The sequence below is a fragment of the Ornithorhynchus anatinus genome, chromosome 2 (assembly GCF_004115215.2).
Source record: "Ornithorhynchus anatinus isolate Pmale09 chromosome 2, mOrnAna1.pri.v4, whole genome shotgun sequence".
Lineage (NCBI taxonomy): Eukaryota > Metazoa > Chordata > Mammalia > Monotremata > Ornithorhynchidae > Ornithorhynchus > Ornithorhynchus anatinus.
The window spans coordinates 36,359,570-36,380,860 of record NC_041729.1 but is presented as its reverse complement, the minus strand read 5'-3'; the positions used below and the strand labels follow the sequence as shown (position 1 = coordinate 36,380,860).

Here is a 21,291-nt window from a genome sequence, read left to right as displayed (position 1 = left end):
ATAACAATAATAATGATGGTATTTGTTAAGCGCTTCCTATGTGCCGAGCACCGTTCTAAGTGCTGGGGTAGATCCAGGGTCATCACATTGTCCCACGTGAGGCTCACATTTTTTTTTAAATCCCCATTTTTATAGATGAGGAAACTGAGGCACAGAGAAGCGAAGTGACCTGCCCAAGGTCACCCAGCAGACAGGTGGCGGAGCTGGGATTCGAACCGGCGACCTCCGCTGCTCCCTACATCACGATCACGTCGCTTATGATGGGCTGAGCACTGTACTGAGCGCTGGACAAAGGCCATGGGGGGGGGGGAGCACGTGGGGCTCCCAGTCTTCTAGAGAAGCAGCGGGGCTCAGTGGCAAGAGGCCGGGCTGGGGAGTCGGCGGTCATGGGTTCGAATCCCGGTTCCACCGCTTGTCAGCTGGGTGACTTTGGGCAAGTCCCTTCGCTTCTCTGGGACTCAGTGACCTCATCTGGAAAACGGGGATGAAGACTGGGAGCCCCACAGGGGACCACCTGATGACCTTGTATCTCCTCAGTGCTTAGAACAGTGCTTGGCACATAAGTGCTAACAAATACCATCATCATTATTATTATTATTAATCCCAGCTCCGCCACTTGTCAGCTGGGTGACTGGGCAAGTCACTTCACTGGGCCTCAGTGACCTCATCTGCAAGATGGGGATGAAGACTGTGATCCCCACGGGGGACAACCTGATCACGTTGTATCCCCCCAGCGCTTAGCACAGCGCTTGGCACATACTAAGCGCTTAACAAATACCATCATCATTATGATTATCGATCCCAGCTCCGCCCCTTGTCAGCTGGGTGACTCTGGGCCAGTCCCTTCGCTTCTCTGGGCCTCAGTTCCCTCATCTGCAAAAGGGGGATGAAGACTGGGAGTCTCACGTGGGACCACCCGATCGCCTTGCATCCCCTCAGCGCTTAGGACAGCGCTTGGCACATACTAAGCGCTTAACAAATACCATCATCATTATGATTATCGATCCCAGCTCCGCCCCTTGTCAGCTGGGTGACTCTGGGCCAGTCCCTTCGCTTCTCTGGGCCTCAGTTCCCTCCTCTGCAAAATGGGGATGAAGACTGGGAGTCTCACATGGGACAACTCATTCGCCTTGCATCCCCTCAGCGCTTAGGACAGCGCTTGGCACATACTAAGCGCTTAACAAATACCATCATTATTATTATTATTATCAATCCCAGCTCCGCCCCTTGTCATCTGGGTGACTCTGGGCCCGTCCCTTCGCTTCCCTGGGCCTCAGTTCCCTCCTCTGCAAAAGGGGGATGAAGACTGGGAGTCTCACGTGGGCCAACTCTTAATGATGTTAATAATAACGTTGGCATTTGTGAAGCGCTTACTATGTGCAGAGCCCTGTTCTAGGCGCTGGGGGAGAGACACGGTCATCAGGTCGTCCCACATGAGGCTCACCGTTAATCCCCGTTTTACCGAGGAGGTCACTGAGGCCCAGAGAAGCGAAGTGACTTGCCCACAGTCACACGGCTGACCTTGCCTCCCCTCAGCGCTTAGGACAGCGCTTGACAAGTGCCACCGTTATGATTATTCGGCTTCAACCCCGTTTTAGAGAGGAAGGGGGGGGCAGCCAAGGCAGACAAAGTCACAAGGGCGGAATGGCGGCGGGGCGAAAATTTACCTGAGGCGGGCGGGCGGGCGGGCGGCCTCCCCTCAGGTCCCGGGCAGCGAGGCGCGAGGCGGCGTGCGTGCCGCCCTGCGTGCCCACGTACGTGCGTGCGCGCCGCCGACCCCGCCCTCGGCGCCCGCTGAGTCAGGCCAAGGCTCCGCCTCCCGGCATCCTCCGCGCGGGGGGCAGGCAGGACCGGCCTGGGCCGAAGGCGGCAAGGAGGAGGAGGAGAAGGAGGAGAAGGAGAAGGAGAAGGAGAAGAAGAAGGAGAGGAGGAGGAGAAGGAGGAGGAGGAGGAGGAGGAGGAGGAGGAGAAGGAAGAGGAGGAGAAGGAGAGGAGGCCCCCCCGGGGGTCCCCGCGCCCCCCAGCCGCCACCATGCAGGAGCTGATCGCCAGCGTGGACCACATCAAGTTCGACCTGGAGATCGCCGTGGAGCAGCAGCTGGGCGCTCAGCCGCTGCCCTTCCCCGGCATGGACAGTGAGTGGGGCCCCCGGAGCAGCAGGGAGGCCCCGGGTTCCCGACCCGCCTCCTCCCCTTCCTTCGTTCGGCCATCCCGCCGGAGCGCCGCCGCCTCCGGGCCCCCCGCGCGGCCCGCACCGCGCCTTTCCCTTCCCTTCCCTTCCCTTCCCTTCCCTTCCCTTCCCTTCCCTTCCCTTCCCTTCCCTTCCCTTCCCTTCCCTTCCCTTCCCTTCCCTTCCCTTCCCTTCCCTTCCCTTCCCCTCTGCCGGCTCCCCCGTTTTTCCTCGTTGGGCGGGGAGGAGGGGCCCCGTCTGCCGCCCACTCGTACGGTCCGGGCGCTTAGGACGGCGCTCTGCCCCGAGTGAGCGCTCAGTAAATACCATCGGATGAATGAACGGCAGGAGTACAGTCCTTTCATTCATTCCGTAGTATCGCTTGAGCGCTGACTAGGCGCACGGCGCTTTACTAAGCGCTTGGAATGGACGATTCGGCAATAATAATAATGTTGGTATCTATTAAGCGCATACTCTGTGCAGAGCACCGTTCTAAGCGCTGGGGGAGATACGGGGTCATCGGGTGGTCCCACGGGAGGCTCACAGTGAATCCCCGTTTGATAATGTTGGTATTTGTTAAGCGCTTACTCTGTGCAGAGCACCGTTCTAAGCGCTGGGGTAGACACGGGGGAATCGGGTGGTCCCACGTGGGGCTCCCAGTCTTCATCCCCATTTTCCAGATGAGGTCACTGAGGCCCAGAGAAGCGAAGCGACTCGCCCACGGTCACACGGCGGACGAGTGGCAGAGCCGGGAGTCGAACCCGTGACCTCCGACTCCCAAGCCCGGACTCTTTCCGCCGAGCCAAGCTGGCAATAGATGGAGACCATCCTGCCCGATGACGGGCTCACAGTCTAATCGGGCGAACCAGATGGATTAAAAAGCAGCAGCGTGGCTCGGTGGCAAGAGCCCGGGCTTGGGAGTCAGAGGTCACGGGTTCGAATCCCGGCTCCGCCACTCGTCAGCCGTGGGACTGTGGGCGAGTCACTTCGCTTCTCTGGGCCTCAGTTCCCTCATCTGGAAAATGGGGATGAAGACTGGGAGCCTCACGTGGGACCACCTGATGACCCTGTATCTCCCCCAGCGCTTAGAACGGTGCCCTGCACAGAGTAGGCGCTTAACAAATACCAACGTTATCTTTATAAAAAGAAGACAACTTAATCACGATAAATAGAGTCAAGGGGATGGACACCTCGTTGACCGTGAGCCCGTTGTGGGCTGGGATTGCCCCCCCCGTTTTGGCCGCATTGTACTTTCCCAAGCGCTTAGTTCGGTGCTCCGCACACACTATGCGCTTAAGTCATTCACTCGATCCTATTTTGTGGAGCACTTACTGTGCAGAGCACTGTACTGAGCGCTTATGGTGGTATATGTTCGGGGCTTACTGTGCGCAGGGCACTGTACAGGGCACTTATAATGGTGGTACACGTTTGGCGCTTACTGTGTGCCGAGCACTGTTCTGAGCGCTGGGGTAGATACAGGGTAATCCGGTTGACCCCTGTAGGGTTCACCGTCTTCACCCCCATTTTAATAATGGTGGTATTTGTTAAGCGCTCACTATGTGCCGAGCACTGTTCCAAACGCTGGGGGGATACAGGGTGATCAGAATGTCCCATGTGAGGCTCACAGTTTTAATCCCCATTTTCCAGATGAGGTAACTGAGGTCCAGAGAAGTTAAGTGACTTGCCCAAAGTCACACGGCCAGCAAGCGGCAGAGCCGGGATTCGAGCCCATGACCTCCGACTCCCAAGCCCGGCCTCTTTCCACCGAGCCACGCATTTTACAGATGAGGGAACTGAGACACAGAGAAGTGAAGGGACTTGCCCAAAGGCACACAACTAGGTGGCGGAGCCGGGATTAGAACCCACGCCTTCGGACTTCGAAGCCCGGGCTCTTCCCACTGAGCCACGACGCTACGCTCGAATGAGTGAACCCAACAATAGACAGACACATTCCCCGCCCGCAACGAGCTCACACTTCACTTCTCTGTGTCTCAGTTACATCGTCTGTAAAATGGGGATTAAGACTGTGCGCCCCATGTGAGAGACGGGGACCGTGTCAGTCAGTCAGTTGTATTTACTGAGCGCTTATGGTGTGTAGAGCACTGTATTAAGCGCTTGGGAGAGTACAACACGGCAATATAACAGACCCATTCCCTGCCCACAAGGAGCTGACAGTCTAGAGGGAGAGAGGGGCATTAATATAGATAAAATTACAGATATGTGCGTGACTGCTGTGGTGCCGTCAAGTCAGGGCGTCGCAGAAGGAAGTAGGAGAAGGGGAAAGGAGGGCTTAGTCATGGAAGAGATGTGCCTTCAGTCGACCTGATTACCTTGTATTATCTACCCCAGTGCTTAGTACAGTGTCTGGCTCATAGTAAGCGCTTAACAGATACCATTAACTGTGGTATTTGTTAAGCGCTTTCTGCGTACTAAACGCTGAGCACCGTGAACTCCCGCCGCCGGATGGCTCCTCTCCCAAATCTAGGTCCCCGCACAATCCTCACCTTTGAAGCTACAAAGGAGATATCCTTCCTCCCTCTTCCCGCCAAGGGGGACAAAAGCTTCTGGGCAAGGTTTGTCTCTTGCCTTCAGAAGCCCCAGTCGAGGTCCAGCATTTTCCGATTTTGGCGGGGGAGGAGGGGTAGCTTTGTGCCAAGGAGTTATCCTGAGCTCCGTAGCTTTTCCCAATCTGTTCTGCCGGCGCTACTGGTTACGGAGGAGGAGGAGACAGAAACATCAGAAGTGAGACCTGGGTGACTCTGAGGTGAATCAAGTGCGTTTACCGCCCCTGTCAGTCAGATTCACGAATTCATTCATTCAGTCGTGTTTATGGGGCGCTTACCGTGTGCGGAGCACGGTAGCGAGCGTTTGGAAAGTACAGTAGAGCAATAAAGAGAGACGATCCCTGCCCACCTCGGGCTCACAGTCTAAAGGGGTGGGGAGACAGACGTCGATACGAGCAAATAGCCAGCGATGTAAATAAATAGAATTATAGCGGTATAGCGGCCCCTCCTTCTCCCTCTTTCTCCGTTTACCCCAAAATGAGCCCGTGTAGTCTGCGAGGAACGGGCCAATAATGTTCGTTGTGGTCTGAAAGTAAGGTTAGTAGTCTAGAGGGGTGGGGAGACAGGCGTTGATACAAGCAGATAGCCATCGATATAAATAAATAGAATTATAGAAGTATATTGGCCCCCTCTTCTCCCTCTTTCTCCATTTACCCCAAAATGAGCCCACGTCGTCTGCGAGGAATGGACCAATGTTCGTTGTGGTCTGAAAGTAAGGTTGGTAACCTTCCCTCAACATTCTGCCCCCACCACCCCCATCTCCGTTAACTTCGTTGCCTCTTGGTTTTCTATGACATTTTTTCCAAGAGCCGCTAAGATTATATTTCCCCTCTGCTGAAGCTGGGAACGGGCCCAGGGGCGAATGGCAGATTATCAAGTGACTTAATTTGGTGCCTGTCCCTCTCTCCTCTCCAGAATCCGGGGCCGCTGTCTGTGAATTTTTTTTGAAAGCCGCCTGTGGAAAAGGTAAGAAAAATCCCCGCTCCATCTAACCGATACTGTCCGAAACGCTTCGCTATTTACCCTTCCCCTGTAGTAGACGGTTGGTGACGAAACTCTGGTGTGCTTTCCTTCTGCAAAGTACCTTCTAGTCTCTCAGAAAGTGATTCAAGCGCGTTTGGGATCTCCTGGCTTCGGAGAAGATTGTGATTAGCCCATCCAAAAGAATTCCCCACCGAATCCGGGCTTAACGCGTCCTCTCTTAACACTCTGAGGCCCGCACTGAAATCTGGAAAGCGACCAAGGAGTCTCCCCTGACTCTGCTCAGAGGCCGACCCCAACCTGATCTAGGCCCAAGATTAACGCTCTGCCTTCACCCGGTGCGCAGAGTCCGATCTCCAGCCATGTGTTTGATAAGGAAAGGAGTTTCGCATGCCTAGAGCGCTGTGCCAATCCCTGCCCTGCGTATCCAGATTCACCCCATGGAGGTCAACCAGTTAACCCAGCCTTCACAACGTCCCGGGAGGTGGGCGTGCAGGTCCTCGGCGGCCCCTGACTTGTCTGTCTGACCCGACAGGTGGCATGTGCCCTTTCCGCCATATCAGTGGCGAGAAGACGGTCGTCTGCAAGCATTGGCTGCGCGGGCTGTGCAAGAAGGGGGACCAGTGCGAGTTCTTGCATGAGTACGACATGACCAAGATGCCCGAATGCTACTTCTACTCCAAATTCGGTAAAAAGCCTCTTCGGGCCGGGGGCGGGGCTAACCGAAACACCTCGGAGTCGGCTGGGAGGAACCCGGGCCCTTGACCTACTAGCTTCTCTCCCAAAGCGTGGTTATGCGGAATTAAACGTAGGTTGGATTTATTAGCTGAGGCCAGCATCGGCCGGATGCCAGCTCAACAGCCAGCTGAGGCTTTATGCTTTTACAGCACTCCGTCATCCCGGGAGGAAGCCCTTTACAGACCTTCATTATTTGTGGATCGCGGATTGCCTGGTGTTAATACCTTGCTCCATTATTAGAGTAGGAGGGCCTTTTAGGCAGGGGTTGGGTCTCTTGCTTAGTACAGGCCATTAGCTCCAGAGGGTGCTCAGAAAATCCTTGTCCTACTACCACCAGGACGGATCTCTTCTAAATCAGGGCATATTACTCAGCTTTCTGATTTCCTGGCTTGGGCTGTAACAGGATTTTAGTAGTTGAAGAATTCTAGAATTACTAGAGAAGCAACATGGTGTAGCGGGTAGAGCCCGGGCTTGGGAGTCAGGAGGTCACGGGTTCTAATACCGGCTCCGCCACTTCTCCGCTGTGTGATCTGGGGGAAGTCACTTCTCTTCTACTTCTTCACTTCTTGGTGCCTCAGTTACCTCCTCTGTAAATGGGGATTAAGACTTTGGGACCACCTGATAGCCTTGTACCTACCCCAGTGCTTAGAAGAGTGCTTGGCACATAGTAAGCGCCTAACAGATACCGTCATCATCATTATTATTATTATTCTCTGTGCCTCAGTTACCTCATCCGTAAAATGGGGATTGAGACTGGAACCCTAAGTGGGACAGGGACTGTATTCAACCTGATTACCTTGTATCTACCCTAGAGCTTAGAACAGTGCTTGGCACATAGTGGGCACGTAACAGATACCATCATCATCGTCATCAGTAGTAGTAGTAATATTGAGCATGGTGCCGTACACTGTACTAGAGTCTTGAGGTGTTTTTAATCAAGACGTGGCAGGTTCCCTGCTTATAAGGCGCTTACAGTCTAGCAGTGGAGACCACATAAAAATGTTCATTCAGTTGTATTTATTGAGCGCTTACTGAGCACTGTCTAAGTGCTAGGGAGAGTATAGTTTAACAATAATAATAAAGAATTGAATAAATACGCCAAGGAGGAGCGTGCCAGAATTGGCTGATGGGTTTGCACGACTCAGGGTGCCGGGAAATTAATCGGGGAAGGCTCACTGGAGAAGGAGGGATTTGAACGCGGGGAGGGCTGCGGTCTGACGGATTTGGGGTAGGGGTTCCCTGGCCCTTTAATTCCACTGTCCGTTTCTGTTTCTTAGCAGGGAGCTGGGCCGGAACTCCGCACGGGGGTCGTCCCAGGATTGGGAGGGCACGGAAACCTCTTGCTGAGATCACAGTGAACGAGGCTTGAAGGGAGACGGGGCTGGCTCGGTGTTGCCAGGAGCAGAGTGCTTTGGGGTGTTTCCGGTAGTTAGAGCCGGGTCCCGGGAACCCGTGATTTGCTGTCTGATGGGTGTTCAACTGGGCTTTGGGGCTGACACTGGAGGAATTCAAAAGAGACGTTAGGTGAGATAACCATCCGTTCATTCAGTTTATCGAGCACTTACTCTGTGCAAGGCACTGTACTGAGCCCTTGGGAGAGTACATTATAATAGATACATTCCCTGCCCACAACGAGCTCACAGTCTAGAGGGGGAGACGGACGTTAATCTAAATAAAGAAGTACATAAATTACAGATGTATACATAGGTGCTGTGGGGATGCGAGGATGAGTGAAGAGAGCAAGTCAGGGTGATGCAGAAGGGAGTGGGAGAAGAGGAACAGAGGACTTAGGGAAAGGTGAGAGACATATTTCCTGGCCTTCCTCCCTCTGCCTCGTCGACTGAGAGCCCCCATTTGGCCAGTAACCGTGCCTAATCCAGTGACCACGTCCCTCTGCCCAGTGCTTAGAACAGGACTCTGCACCTTATAGGCCTCACGGACCCTTCACCGATGGTAGCGACCCACCCGGGCTTTTTCTTGGGGAAGCAGCTCTCCGACTTCGGCCTCCGTGGTAGCTGGGGGACTCGCCGCGTCCCGCCGTTGGCCTGATGGCTACGTTTGACTTTTTTTCTGCCCAGGGGAGTGCAGTAACAAAGAATGTCCCTTCCTCCACATCGACCCCGAGTCCAAGATCAAGGACTGCCCCTGGTACGACCGCGGCTTCTGCAAACACGGTACGTCCCGGGCAAGGCTCGGTGGCCCGGCGCCTCCCGACCGAGGGTCAGGGTGGGATCTTTCTTTAGAGGGATGCCAAGCAGGGGTAGCGGGGCTCCCCTCTCCTGGCCCCGAGGCTAGCCGAGGCAAGAGAGCGTTCCCGGACCGCGTTCGGCCCGCCCGAGCCCCTTCCCCCGCCGGGTTAATAGCCTCTTCTAGGCGGCGCGTCCCAAGAGCGAGACGATTTCGGTGGTCCGATTTTTCTCCAGAGCCTTACCGACAGGTTTGGGAAGTAGCGTGGGATCAAACATTACCAAGCTCGGGGAATATTAAAAGTGGTTTCACCCTTCCCCTCCATTTTGTTGGCCCCCGGTTTACCGATCCCTCCCCCCGGCCCCATTTTCATTTTTGTTTCCTCTTCGAATCTGTCCCCGTTATCCCCTTTGCTGCTCCCACTTGAGCAAAAACTTAAAAAGTATTGGGGAGTTCAAGCGTCACCCGCGTCTTGATAGCCATCTTTTGTCGTCTCCGAGTCGATGCCTGTCGTAAGCTCCCGTGTCTCGGGCGGTGCTTCGAACGGAGCTCGAATGGGGCTTTGCTGTTGGGAATCACGAGTCGCTTTGCGTTGGACACCGCAGGTCCCCTCTGTCGACACCGGCACACTCGGAGAGTCATCTGTGTGAATTACCTCGTGGGATTCTGTCCGGAGGGTCCCTCCTGTAAATTTATGCAGTGAGTATTTGCCTCCTCCCCCAGGGTTCGTCTTGGGCTCCGAGGCTGAAGAACGCGGGTCTAGGCCGGGCCGGTCGGCTTGTTCCTTGGGAACAGACAGAAAACTGACGGCGACGAGGAGTCTCCCTCCTGTTTAGGCAGTGAGCCCCAGGTGGGTCAGGGACTGTGTCTGACCTGATCATCCCGACTACCCCGGCGCTTGGCCCCTTGTTAGAGCTTAAAAGACACCAACGTGAGCGTGACGAGACCTTAGGGGGGGCCCTAGTATTTCTCACGGGTGGTTGTCGTTCATCCATTTTGTTCAGCGTTCCAGCTCCCAACGTCTGGAAGACTTGGGCTCCCTGGAGATTTCTTCCTCTCTGTTTTGCCAGTAGCTGTTTGTTCCTATGGCTTGGCAGAGCTCTGGGTTTCTGGCTTGTTCATTTCAAGCATTTGTAAGTGGGCTTTTGGGAGTGGATTCCAAAATCTGAGCGTCGATGGATTGTGCGTTTTTTTTTTTATGGTAGTTGTTAAGTGCTTACTATGTGCCAGGCACTGCACTAAGTACTGGGATAGGTACAAGTTAATCAGATTGGACACAGTTCCTGTCCCATGAAGGGCTCCCGGTCTTCATCCCCATTTTCCAGATGAGGTGACTGGGGCCCAGAGAAGTGAAGCGACTTGGCCGAGGTCACACAGCAGACAAGTGGCAGAGCCGGGATTGGAACCCAGGTCCTTCCGACTTCCAGGCCCGTGCTCAATCCGCTAGGCCACACTGCTTCTCGTGTCTCCAAGTGCTGCGTTTTCCTCGAGGTAGCGGGGACTCGTGGGCAGGGCACTGGCTGGGAGCGGGCAGAGGGCATTAGGGGGCCCTTGCTGACTTCAGGTCCCACTTCCGCCACCCACCCCGTGACTTCGTGTTCCAGTTTCTCCCTGAATTAAGTGAAGGCTGTTATTATCAACTCCTAGAAGGTAATTCCAGAGACCCGAGCGCATCCGGATACAAGGGGACCGCACAAGTTCTGAGTCTCCTTGTGTTCGAGCTTCTCAGCAACATCCCCGGGAATGAGGGGGCCTTTGGGAAGAAGTTGGTGGTGTGGCCAATCTAAAAGCCGCGTGCCTTTTTTTTTTTTTTCCTTTTCTGCGTGCCTCTACTTGCAAACCAGCCCTCGCTTTGAACTGCCCATGGGAACCGCCGAACAACCACCCCTGCCTCAACAGACACTGCCCCTGGCAAAGGTACCGAATTCTCAGCCCCTTCTCCGGGGATAGCGGTGCTGCCCTTTACGTCGGCCCCGACTGGCGAGGGCGGGACTTGCCACTTGGAAGAACGGTGCTGCCTGGCTCTTGAGGGCACACCCTGAGGGCAACCCAGTTGCTCCCTTCTAAATGACCAGGATCTGGAGGTTTTAGGCTGGGGAGGGAGGGATTTGCAACCTTCCCAGCCAGCCGTTTGGGAGTCGGGTGTCCCAGAGCCCTACGACATCTCTGTAGCCGAGAACCCCAAGTGATAGGACGCTCGACCTCAAGCCGGTGATGTTCAGCTTCGGAGTGGGAGCCGAACTTCAGTCCTGTTTTTATTTCTCACAAAGCAGCGTTCACTCCGTTGGGCTGAAGTGGGTTTGTGGGGGGAATGGTTGTTGGCTTTTGGGTTTCTTGATTGACAAGGGAACAGGAAAACGCAGGGAATTTGTAGGTTCCGACGGTTCAAGGGGAAAGGAGGAAGCGCCCAGAGCAGACCCTTAGCTCTGGTGAAGGGTACGTCCTGCTGCCCTTTCCGGCAAAGAATTCTCAACCCTAATATTTGAAGGTGGCGAAAGAGAACCAAGTTGCAACTGAAATCATAACTGTTCCCCCCCCCTTGGTGCTCTCCTAAAGGGGTTGGGAAGGATGGGGATGAGGAGTTAGATTTGGTTGGTCGTGTGGCTAGTGGAGGTTTTGGAGGCCCCTTAGTTACCTACCAGTCTGGTCGGGATAGGTCAGAGGTGCTGCACTAGGCCAGACGAGGGCCTTGGCTCTTCACCTGGTGTCTGGGGATGAATTTTCTGCTTTCCCCAAGAGACTTCCCACCCTAAAGGGAGCCCGTTCAAAACCCGAAGTCTCAAATGGTTTCCCCCTTCCCTTTTTAAGTTCAGCAAGCGGTTGCCACCCAACCCGAAACCTTTGTTTGAGCTGCGGGCAACATTCTGGAAGGGAGTCAGAGGGTTTTTTTTTGAGGGGCCTTGGTGAGTCGCTTTCATAAGGAGCCCTGTAAGAATCCCAACCAAGCCATTTCAATTCTGACTGTGGCCCAGCCTGACGGAGTTCCAAAAATGACTTGAAGATTCGTTCAGTCCCTCTCTATCTTCTCCCTAAGAGAAGCAAGAGATCCTTCTCCGGCGCTTCCGGTCCCTGCTCGCTTTTCCCCTCTTTTCGGAGATAGAACACCTGACCCCCCCCCCCCGTTTCTTTCCACTTGCTCCCCAAAGCCAAGTGGCTGAGGAATCCCTTCTCCTTGCTGGCCGCAGCTCTGGAAAAACCCCCGTTTTTCCTGTCAGAAGTCCTTCCGCACGTGTTTTCCCAAGTAAAACCGTGTTATGTAACTTTTTCCAGCAAAATAACAATCCACCATTACAAAGGTCGTCCTCCTTGATCCAGTTAACGAGTCAGAACTCTTCTCCCAATCAGAGAACCCCACAGGTCATCGGGGTCATGCAGTCTCAAAACAACAACGTGGGAAACAGGGGACCCCGGCCGTTGGAGCAGGTCACTTGCTACAAGGTAAGTCTGGGCGTTTCGGCGGGGGGAGGGAGGGTGGGACGGGGCGAAAGGAGAGGTTAACGGCAACCGTCGTCCAGGGAGAGAAGGATCGGGGTGACAGAAGGTCACCGATAACTCCAGGTTGCGATTTCTACCGCCTTTTCCCAGCTGCTAAGAAGCACCCAAGTGGACTCGCTGCTTTTCCCTCTCTTTCTGATTAAAACGGCCCAAGGCCAGCTATCGGGGAAGGAAGCAAGGGGCTTGAGTCAACCCAGATGACGGAATCTCACGTCAGGTTAGCAACAGGAGGGAGCCCGGGGCCTGTACCCTCAGGGTCGAGAACCTACAGGAAGAAGTCGATTAAAGCGCTGGCGATTTTTCCCGGCACCATTCTCCTTCCGCCCCTTCCTCTCTCCCTCACCCCTGCCCTGCCAGTTCCTACTGGGACCCGGAGTGCACCCGGCAGAATGCTTCAGGCGACGTCCCGGTCAGAGACGTTCGTCTCCGGCGGCAGAGCCCCAGCCAGCGGGAGCCGGAGCTAGCCCCCGGCCCCGTCGACCCCCAGAGCCGTGGTCTTTCCTCCGGGCCAACGGCGGGGATAAACCCGGCTGAATCAGCCTCTGAATAGTTGAGGTGACCGCACCCACCCTTTTCTGTAGTCATTGGGAGCTTCTTTAACCAGAGTACCCCTTGGTCTGTCACCCATCACTGGTAGCTTTTGGAAGGGAGGGGCCCGGGTGTTGACGAAAGCAAGCCCCAAACTGGAAATTTTAGGTACCGTAGGCTTTTCTCTCCCCAGTGAAACTATTCCCTTTAATCTAAGGAAAGCCCATTCGATGTCGGCGAGCGTCCCTGTTGTCAGGAGGTCGATTAAAAGAGACCGGGGGCGAAGGACCCTCTTTTGGGGATGGGTAGCCTGTCTTTGCAGTCATGACAGGGCACCAGCTACAGGCTTGGGAAAGCAAAGTCATCTCCCAGTTGGCAGAACAGCGAGCCGCCCCGGTGCTAGCCTCCGTCCCGTCAGTCCCTTTTGATTTGCAATCCCTCCACCGAACCAGCCGAGGAGCCCCCAGAACTTTACGAATCAGCGACTCGGATCCGGCAAGGTAGGTGACTGGCGTGCCTCACAGGTGGGGCGATCCGTAGCCGAGGTAGGATGACAGACCACGAGGTGAAACTCTGAGTCTTCTTTCCTCCACCCCCGTGCTCTTTCCTCATTGGAAAATGGAGGTCGTCATTTTGGACCCGCCGGGCTCGATGTTTAAGTCCCCCTTCTCCCTCAGTGGCCTTTTCCGTTGTTAAAAAGGTTCCGGTACCAGAACCGACCGGAATCCCCTCTAATCCCTCATTTAACGTGTGCCACCGTGCCGGAAGGATCACGGACGCCCTTGTCCTCTTCTTGTTTCCAGTGTGGTGAAAAAGGACATTATGCCAACAGATGTACCAAAGGACACTTGGCCTTTCTCAGTGGACAGTGATGGCCGCGGAAAGGCAACTCAAGGACAGCGGAGAGGGGCCCTGGACTTCGCCGTTTGCCGCCACGCTGGCGAAGACTTCAACCCCGATCTCGGATGATGATTTCTTTCTTTTTTTAAAGGCCAGTGTTGAAGAAATGGTGGTTAGTAGCTGGCCAGCAGACAAGGTTTTTTTTTTTTTGTTTGTTTGAGGGGTCGAGAGTGGCTCGTTTCCCCTCAGATTGTTCTTTTGAAAGCGAGCGACCTCTTTTGTTCCCTGTGGGAGAGGTGAAGTCCTCAACTTTCATTCGAGTTTGTCCCAAATCTTTTTTTTATCAAGGTCCTTCTCCTTTCAGGGCCCCGTGTCCGAGGACTGCGGCGCATTTTGAGGTGTTGGGGGACACGCCTCTTGCTCGAACACAAATAAGATGTCCTATACTTGAAAAGCGGTTCCTTGTCCCTCCTGCTGCCCGGCCGCTCTTTCGTAAAATACCTTTGCCGAGTCACCCGACAGCGAGGGATGCAACCCGGGGACTGGACACAGACGCCTCTCTCCCCCTTCCTGCTTTCCGCCGGACGCTCCAGTGGTCCCCCGGAGCGAGGGGCAGAGGGGCCGACCCCAACCGAAAACTCGAACCCTGTTGCGTAGGAAAAACTGTCCGATCCCGGTCCGAGTCGCAAAAGCCCGGCAGTTGCGAACAGTCTACGGTGAGAGGCCTTTACCAGGTTAAGGCAGTGTTGCTCTTGGGGTCTCGCTTTATTTTGATATGGCGCTGAGAGCGAATTGGGACCTTGTGGTGGGAGGCACAAGTCATCTCTTTTAACTAGATGAAAACTGTGCGAATGGAAATCTTGAGCGCACGCTGAAACCTTACAACCGGTTAGAATTTTGAGGCTTCTCCAGCCTAGGCGTTTACTACTGTTGAAATTCAAAGGAAAACACCACGTAACTGAAATGTGCCGCTGAAAATGTCTGTGAAACTCTCAAATGCAAATCTGCGGGTCTAGGGTAAGTGGGTCGACGGAGAGACTTTTTATGAGATTGATTAAAAATTTTTTTTAACGTTCCTGTTTCTAACGGAAGTCATTTTAAATAACTAGAGTCTCATTTTATACAGAAGTCCCTTCTCTTTTGAAATCCGAGCCCGAGGGTCGCCTCCATTTTGGTTTGGGCTCGCACGGGCGGCCCGGTCCTAGCCCGGCTCCTACGGGACATCTAAGCTGGTGCTGCCAATGTTGTCGGCTGGTGGCCAGCCCCCGTGGGATTCAGCCGGGAGCTGCGTTTCTCGCCAGGGCTGGTCCGAGAGGTGAGGGCGGCCCGGTTCAGTGGGGGCACGTGGTCCAGCAAACGAACCCCACAGCAGCACCGAGCTCCCAGCTTTCATTCAGGTAGGGTTCGAACTGTTGCACAGGTAAGTTCTTCCCCTTGGACGTCCATTCATTTGGAAGGGCTCGGGCCTAAACCATCCCAATTAGTGGGTTTCACCGTGGTCTCGTGGTGGGTCGATCCGTGTACGGAAACGCGACGGGATACGCGGTAGCAAGAGAGTGGGTAAGTCACTGAGGTCTTTGTAACTTAAAGGAGTAGTTCTGTAATGTTTCTGGACCTCAGGCTGGCAGACGTATCGAGTGACGTTACCCGCCCCAGTTTCAGAAAGTGATTCTTACCACACCTGTGTAAAAGTCTGAATTCTTAACATTTTATAGATTAAGAAAACCAGGTCTGGAGATGGTATCAATCAGTGGTGTTTGCTGACTGCTTACTGGGTGCAGAGCACTGTTCTAAGGGCGTAGAAGAGTAAATTCAACAGAATTAGCCCATGTCCCCACCCATAAAGAGGAGTCATTCTTTTAGCAAGGATAGTATGTACGCTTAAATTGGGTCTCAGTTCTCCCCCACCCCCTACGCTCCCACATTGGCCTTCTCAAAGATTTCATTCTGGTATCTTCCAGCGTAGACCACCTTCAGCTGCTTCTAAGTTGTCAGGCATAATTTTGACAACCACATGTTTACTAGCAAAAATGAGGGTCGGGAGTGGGGCTGGTTGGGGATGTCAACTTCTTTTAGCCAGTCTAATCATACTGAAGCCTTTATAAAGTCTGAACCTGATACAGGGGTTTGCCTCTGTGACATGTTATAGCTCAAAGGTTTAGAGATGGATGGTGAGCATGTAAGCAGTTGACCATCTATATGTATCAATTTTCTCTGCTGCTTGGCCATCCCAGGCCCCTCTTCACATTACTCCTTGGTTTTATTCCCCAAACTCTGTTTGTTAGCCCGGGGCTCAGCTCCCAGCCTAATTTTGAAAAGATTATCCCTAAATGGCCAGTTGGGCTTGCATGAGGAGAGAAGGGAAGGTATTGACATGCACATTAATTACTCACTTTTCTTTAATCCTGGCTGTGTTCCCGTGTTTAGCTCAGCTCATCACATTCTGTATTATTTAGATGAATACACCTCACCCACCCTCTGATATGACAAATCACATTTGTCGCTTTCACTGTTTTGAAATGACCAATCCCTATCTAAAGTCTGTTCCTCTTTCCAACCTCTCATGGACTGCTAACAGCTCCACGACGGAGTCCATTCCACCCATCTACGGAGAGGTCTGGTGTGTTAACTTCCGTTCCACGTTACCTTTCAGATTCAGGCCTGACCTTGTCCAGTATCAACCCATCTCGGCTACTCTTGCTTTAAATTTTGTTCGTCGCCTAGCTCGTACTCCTTAACGCTTTGTACACGCTCTAACAGTGCTGTGTGTCCGAACCGAAGCATTGAATCCCAGTGCCGACGGCCACCCCGTATGTTTTACGTCCCTTCGTGACCAACGGCCTGTCTGGTGTTTACTGAGTTCCATTAACGTGGTCGTCACAGATGAAGATCACAGATGGTATTTAAACCCATCTTTTATTGTACATATAACCTTTCTTTTATTAGGACACAATGGAATTAGACACGAACGGCCTTCAGCGAGGAGAGTGAGAACGTTAGCATCACCCACGCTCTCAGCCTGCAATTTCTACCAGCTGTGGCGTGCTTCTCTTCTCAGTGGTATTTCCGCATTCGCTCGTGCTCTGGAGTTAGTTTTTGAAAAGAGAAAAGGCTTGGATTAGGTTCCCGATATGTTGTTAGACACAACTACAAAGCCACTTCCTTCTCTAGGAGCGGTTTGAGACCATTACTCAAAAACCCTTGAGATCCGTCTTCAAAACCTGACAGAACGGGGGGCCCGCAGTTGTCGGAAACTTCGTTTAGGGGTGAAGCGGGTGAAAACCTGCCTCCTGAAATATGCTGCGCAGTTAAACGGACTCAGGACAGCTAGGACCAGAAGACCTGCTACCAGTAATTTAAAACGGGTGGGTAAAGTAACTAAGTACACACAGCCAACACTCAATAAATGGCACTGATTGATACTGGGAACTCGGTATGTGATGGACCAGTGATTGGAGAGGCAGCACGGCCTCGTGGATAAAGCAGGGGCCTGGGAGTCGGAGGACCTGAGTTCTAATCCCAGCTCTGCCACTGGTCTGTTGTGGGGTCTTGGGCAAGTCACTTAACTCTCTGTGCCTCAGTTGCCTCCTCTGCAAAAGGGGGATCAAGACTGCGGAGCCCCATGTGGGACGAGGACTGCGTCCAACCTGATTAGCTTGTAGATATAAGATATATACCTCAGCACTTTGTACAGTGGCCTGGCACGTAGGATCACTGCCCAATATTAGAAGTAAGGTTTCTCAGAGCCTGGTTTTAGAACAGAAAACAATTGGCTTTCTAATGCCACAGATGGCCTAGCAGCTGTAGACACAAGGGTACTTACTGAGCTCCTTGTAAACAGCACAGTAGTTGATCAGGACATAAACTGCAAGCACCATGGTGATACCTCCAACACCCCCTTTCTTCACGTCGATGTATTTATTATAGTATCGATCGTAACCTGAAAAGACAGACACACGTTTCTAAAGTCGTCACCCACCTTGAGCATTTCTCTTCTAAATTCTAGTGGGGATAAAACTTGGAGAGCCCTAGGTATCATCTTTCCCACAACAAGCATGACCCTCAGGGAAAAAAAAAAAACCAAAACTAACTACAGAGGGTGACAGGTTTTTAGAAAAAAGACATTAATATTGTGGCATTTTGTTAAGTGTTTACTAGGGCCAAACTTTGTCCCTGGTCCACATGGGGCTCAGTGTGAGGGAGACAAATATTAAATCATCCATATTTTACAGTGAAGACAGGCACAGACGTTATAGTGATGATGAAGGTATACCGGACTGAATTCTGCGTCCTAGCCAATTATGGGCAGGGCTCTGGGCCAATATTCATTTTACTCAAAAGGACGTGTAAATAACTTTTAGGGCTGAAGTCCAGAAGCAAGTTGAAAAATCATTCTTGGAGAATGAGCTTTGTATGCAAATACCTCAAGGGCCTATTTAAATAGAAAATTGACTACCAACAGCAGAGAAACAGGAACACTGAAAACGCCACCTTGGTACAACTCTTTGAAATGTTATGCTCATAGTGATTACTACCGATACATATAAGGTTTACTTACGGGAGGGAGCGATCTCGCAAGACGTCATAAAGAAGATACTACATAGAGCTGTTGAAAGTTCTCTCCCCCGCCTTTCAGTTAAAATGCCTTGAAAGACTGTACGTACTAACCTCTACGGAAAGCTCCTCCGATTCCCCTGGGTGAGAAGTCCCGCATTGCTATCCATGCCGGCAGCTGTCCGAGTTTGACATTCAGAAGCCTTTGCTCCTTAAGCGGTACTGAAAAGAGAATTCTTTCTGTTCCATCAATTGAATTTTATTGACCTCTGCGGAATAAAGTCAAAACCACCTCGTCGTGAACCCCGGGGGGGCGGTTATTACTGCTATACTGTACTCTCCTAAGCGTTCAGTACGGTGCTCTGCACGCAGCAAGCCCTCAATAAATACGACTGGACGGATGAGCAGCGAGGGTATGAGCCTGGAATTTGCAGCAAGCAAAGGTTTGCATCCTTACGCACGATTTTTAATTTCCTGAGAAAAGCGACTTCCCTCGGCCATTGTGTTCAGCGGATAAGCAGGGAAACGTAGCCAGGATCCTTACCTGTGTACACATGCCTCGTCCCAATCCTGCCAACAGTCACCACCCTCCAGCCTCTATGCCTGCACACAACCCAAATGGCTGCCACTGTTGAAAGGACCAGCGACGATCCACTAATAGCACGAATTCAAAATCTGAGTAATTGTTAGTGAGGCTGTATTTGTACAGCTACCTTATAAGTACTAAGCACTGGGTAGATAAGATAATCAGACTGGATACAGTCTCTTTCCCATCTGGGGGTTAAATCCTACTCCTTCATACTTAAAACTGCGAGCCCCAGTGAAGAAAAAAAAGTAGAGAAGTTACATGACTCGCACGAGGTCACAGAGCCGACAAGTGGTAGAGCAGGGTTTAGAACTCACATCTTCCCTGCCTGTGCTTTTTCCACAAGGTTAAGCTGCTTTCCTTAGCTTACAAGTTCCGAGTCTGTGACTACATTTTCATTCAAAGGTTTACTCCAGAAATGTTTACTAAACTAGCTAAGTTTTTTTTTCTGGTGACTGTTTTTCAAAATGAAAACACAGGGGAAGAAATTATTTGAAAAACTGACACCTGTTAACCTTTTGTTGGCTGCAGAATGCATTTACATTGAGCATCAACCAAGAATGCAAACATTCACAAGTCTCAACAAATTCCACTCTCGGCAATGAAAACCATAGTTGATGACCAAGACAAACTAAGCAACATGCTAAACTTGATAATAATAATAATAATGATGATGGTATTTGCTAAGCGCTTACTATGTGCCAAGCACTGTTCTCAGCACTGGGGGAGATACAAAGTAATCAGGTTGTGCCACGTGGGGCTCACAGTCTGATTCCCCATTTTACAGATGAGGTAACTGAGGCACAGAAGTTAAGTGACTTGCCCAAGGTCACACCGCTGACAAGTGGCAGAGGCGGAATTAGAACCCACACCCCCTGACTCCCAAGCCCGGGCTCCTTCCACTAAGCCAGGCTGCTTCTCATCACTGCTGCCAATGAAGAAGGGTTTTACTTCTAGTTAAGTATCTTTGGTAGCCAGGAGGCCAAGAAATCATTTTATTTTTGATTTTCTACCAGACCGTGGCTGACCCGAATATCTTGTACCTACCCTAGCGCTCAGTAAAGGGCCAGGCACATTGTTAACACTTAATACTGCAATCATTATTAGAGGCAAAGACGGCTGTTTGGAATCTAAAATAACGCTACAAAAGATGAACAAGTTTGTCAGAACACTACACTGCGACCAGAGAGGCTCAAGGGTCCCGCTCCGACAGGTGGAAAAAATACATTTCGGAAGTACTTTTGTAGTAATCTGCCCCGTCTTCCCAGCACAAAACAACACTGTGTGCCAAACACTAAGGAAAGAAAGGTAATCCGATGAGCCGCGGTCCCCATACCGCACGGGACTCACAAAACAAGTATTTTCTCTCCATTGTACTGAAGTACAGAGAGGTCAAGTTCATGGTCGCAGAGCTCATGCTGGAAGCCGGGTTTCCGTTACTAAAAAATAATGTTTAGTCTACCTAATTAAAAATAACACCGGGGTTCCGGATGATGGGCAGACTGGCACAAAACACCCAGTTAACCCAGCCCGGTCTCTTTCTTAGAGAAGCAGCGTGGTTCAGTGGAAAGGGCACGGGTTTTGGAGTCAGAGATCATGGGTTCGAATCCCGACTCTGCCATTTGTCAGCTGTGTGACTGTGGGCCAGTCACTTCGCTCCTCGGTGCCTCAGTTCCCTCATCTGTCAAATGGGGATGAAGACTGGGAGCCCCACGGGGGACAACCTGATTCCCTTGTGTCTCCCCCAGCGCTCAGAACAGTGCTGGGCACATAGTAAGCGCTTAACACATATCAACATTATCTTTCCACCGAGCCACGCTGCTTCTAAGACCCCAAGGGCTTAGTCCAGCGCTTTGCCCAAAGTAAGCGCGCAATAAATACCAACATGATCATCTTTCCACCGAGCCACGCTGCTTCTAAGACCCCAAGGGTAAGTCCAGCGCTCTGCCCATAGTAAGCGCGCAGTAAATACCAACATGATCATCTTTCCACCGAGCCACGCTGCTTCTAAGACCGCAAGGGCTTAGTCCAGCGCTCTGCCCATAGTAAGCGCGCAGTAAATACCAACATGATCATCTTTCCACCGAGCCACGCTGCTTCTAAGACCGCAAGGGCTTAGTCCAGCGCTCTGCCCATAGTAAGCGCGCAATAAATAGTGTGGAATGAATGAGGCCACGACGTGGGACTGGCCCGCGCGGGCTGTGGGTCTCCGATGGTGGCGGCGGCCGGTCCTGGGGGGGGCGAGGACAAGGCCCGGGCCCGTCCTTGAGCCCGCCCTTGTCCCCGGGGCCGCCCCCCGGCCCGGCCCCCGCTGCTGCCGGGGCAGATCCCCGGGCGCCCCCGTTCCTCCCCGCCCCTCCCCGCTCCTCCCCGCCGCCGGTCGCTCCCCGTCCCGCCGGGGTCCGAGGGGTCTCACCGGGGGCGCCGGACGCCATCTTGGCCGAGGCCGAACCGTCCTCAGGGACGCGCAGAGGCCTCTGGGAGGAGCAGAGCATCACGGGAAGCCGCGGGCGGTGACGTCACGCGGGCAGGACCGGCCTCCCCCCCCCTTCTCTTTCTAATCCATAGTAATGTTGGTATTTGTTAAGCGCTTACTATGTGCAGAGCACTGTTCTAAGCGCTGGGGTAGACACAGGGGAATCAGGTGG

The 21,291-nt window shown here is 52.8% G+C and overlaps 2 protein-coding genes across 3 annotated transcripts; one reads left to right on the top strand and one right to left on the bottom strand.

Annotated features, from left to right (window-relative positions):
- The first annotated feature begins 1,966 nt into the window (after positions 1-1,966).
- CPSF4 (cleavage and polyadenylation specific factor 4) lies at positions 1,967-14,578 on the top strand. 2 transcript variants are annotated; one of them, XM_029052868.2, is made up of 8 exons: positions 1,967-2,135; positions 5,650-5,700; positions 6,251-6,403; positions 8,532-8,627; positions 9,246-9,339; positions 10,485-10,557; positions 11,986-12,078; positions 13,467-14,578. In XM_029052868.2, the coding sequence occupies exons 1-8, from the start codon at positions 2,033-2,035 to the stop codon at positions 13,533-13,535; spliced, it is 732 nt and encodes a 243-aa protein (XP_028908701.1). In that variant the 5' UTR covers positions 1,967-2,032; the 3' UTR covers positions 13,536-14,578. The 2 variants fall into 2 exon arrangements, with proteins under 2 accessions (XP_028908701.1, XP_028908691.1); XM_029052858.2 differs by having other exon boundaries at positions 11,911-12,078.
- Positions 14,579-16,389: 1,811 nt separating this feature from the next.
- On the bottom strand, positions 16,390-21,158 carry ATP5MF (ATP synthase membrane subunit f). Its single transcript, XM_029052880.2, has 4 exons — positions 21,060-21,158; positions 18,172-18,279; positions 17,327-17,443; positions 16,390-16,586 (listed from the first exon to the last, which is right to left on the bottom strand). The coding sequence occupies exons 1-4, from the start codon at positions 21,136-21,138 to the stop codon at positions 16,558-16,560; spliced, it is 333 nt and encodes a 110-aa protein (XP_028908713.1). The 5' UTR covers positions 21,139-21,158; the 3' UTR covers positions 16,390-16,557.
- Between the last annotated feature and the right edge of the window lie 133 nt (positions 21,159-21,291).

Bases quoted from the DNA above. Each gene is read 5' to 3' on its own strand.
- CPSF4 (XM_029052858.2), top strand. From the start codon at position 2,033: ATGCAGGAGCTGATCGCCAGCGTGGACCACATCAAGTTCGACCTGGAG. The intron at 8,628-9,245 runs GTACGTCCCGGG...TGGACACCGCAG, and splicing joins CCGCGGCTTCTGCAAACACG to GTCCCCTCTGTCGACACCGG. The intron at 9,340-10,484 runs GTGAGTATTTGC...CTTGCAAACCAG, and splicing joins CCCTCCTGTAAATTTATGCA to CCCTCGCTTTGAACTGCCCA.
- ATP5MF (XM_029052880.2), bottom strand. From the start codon at position 21,138: ATGCTCTGCTCCTCCCAGAGGCCTCTGCGCGTCCCTGAGGACGGTTCG. The intron at 17,444-18,171 runs GTTAGTACGTAC...CTGTCTTTTCAG, and splicing joins CGGAGGAGCTTTCCGTAGAG to GTTACGATCGATACTATAAT. The intron at 16,587-17,326 runs GTAAGTACCCTT...AACTAACTCCAG, and splicing joins TGCTGTTTACAAGGAGCTCA to AGCACGAGCGAATGCGGAAA.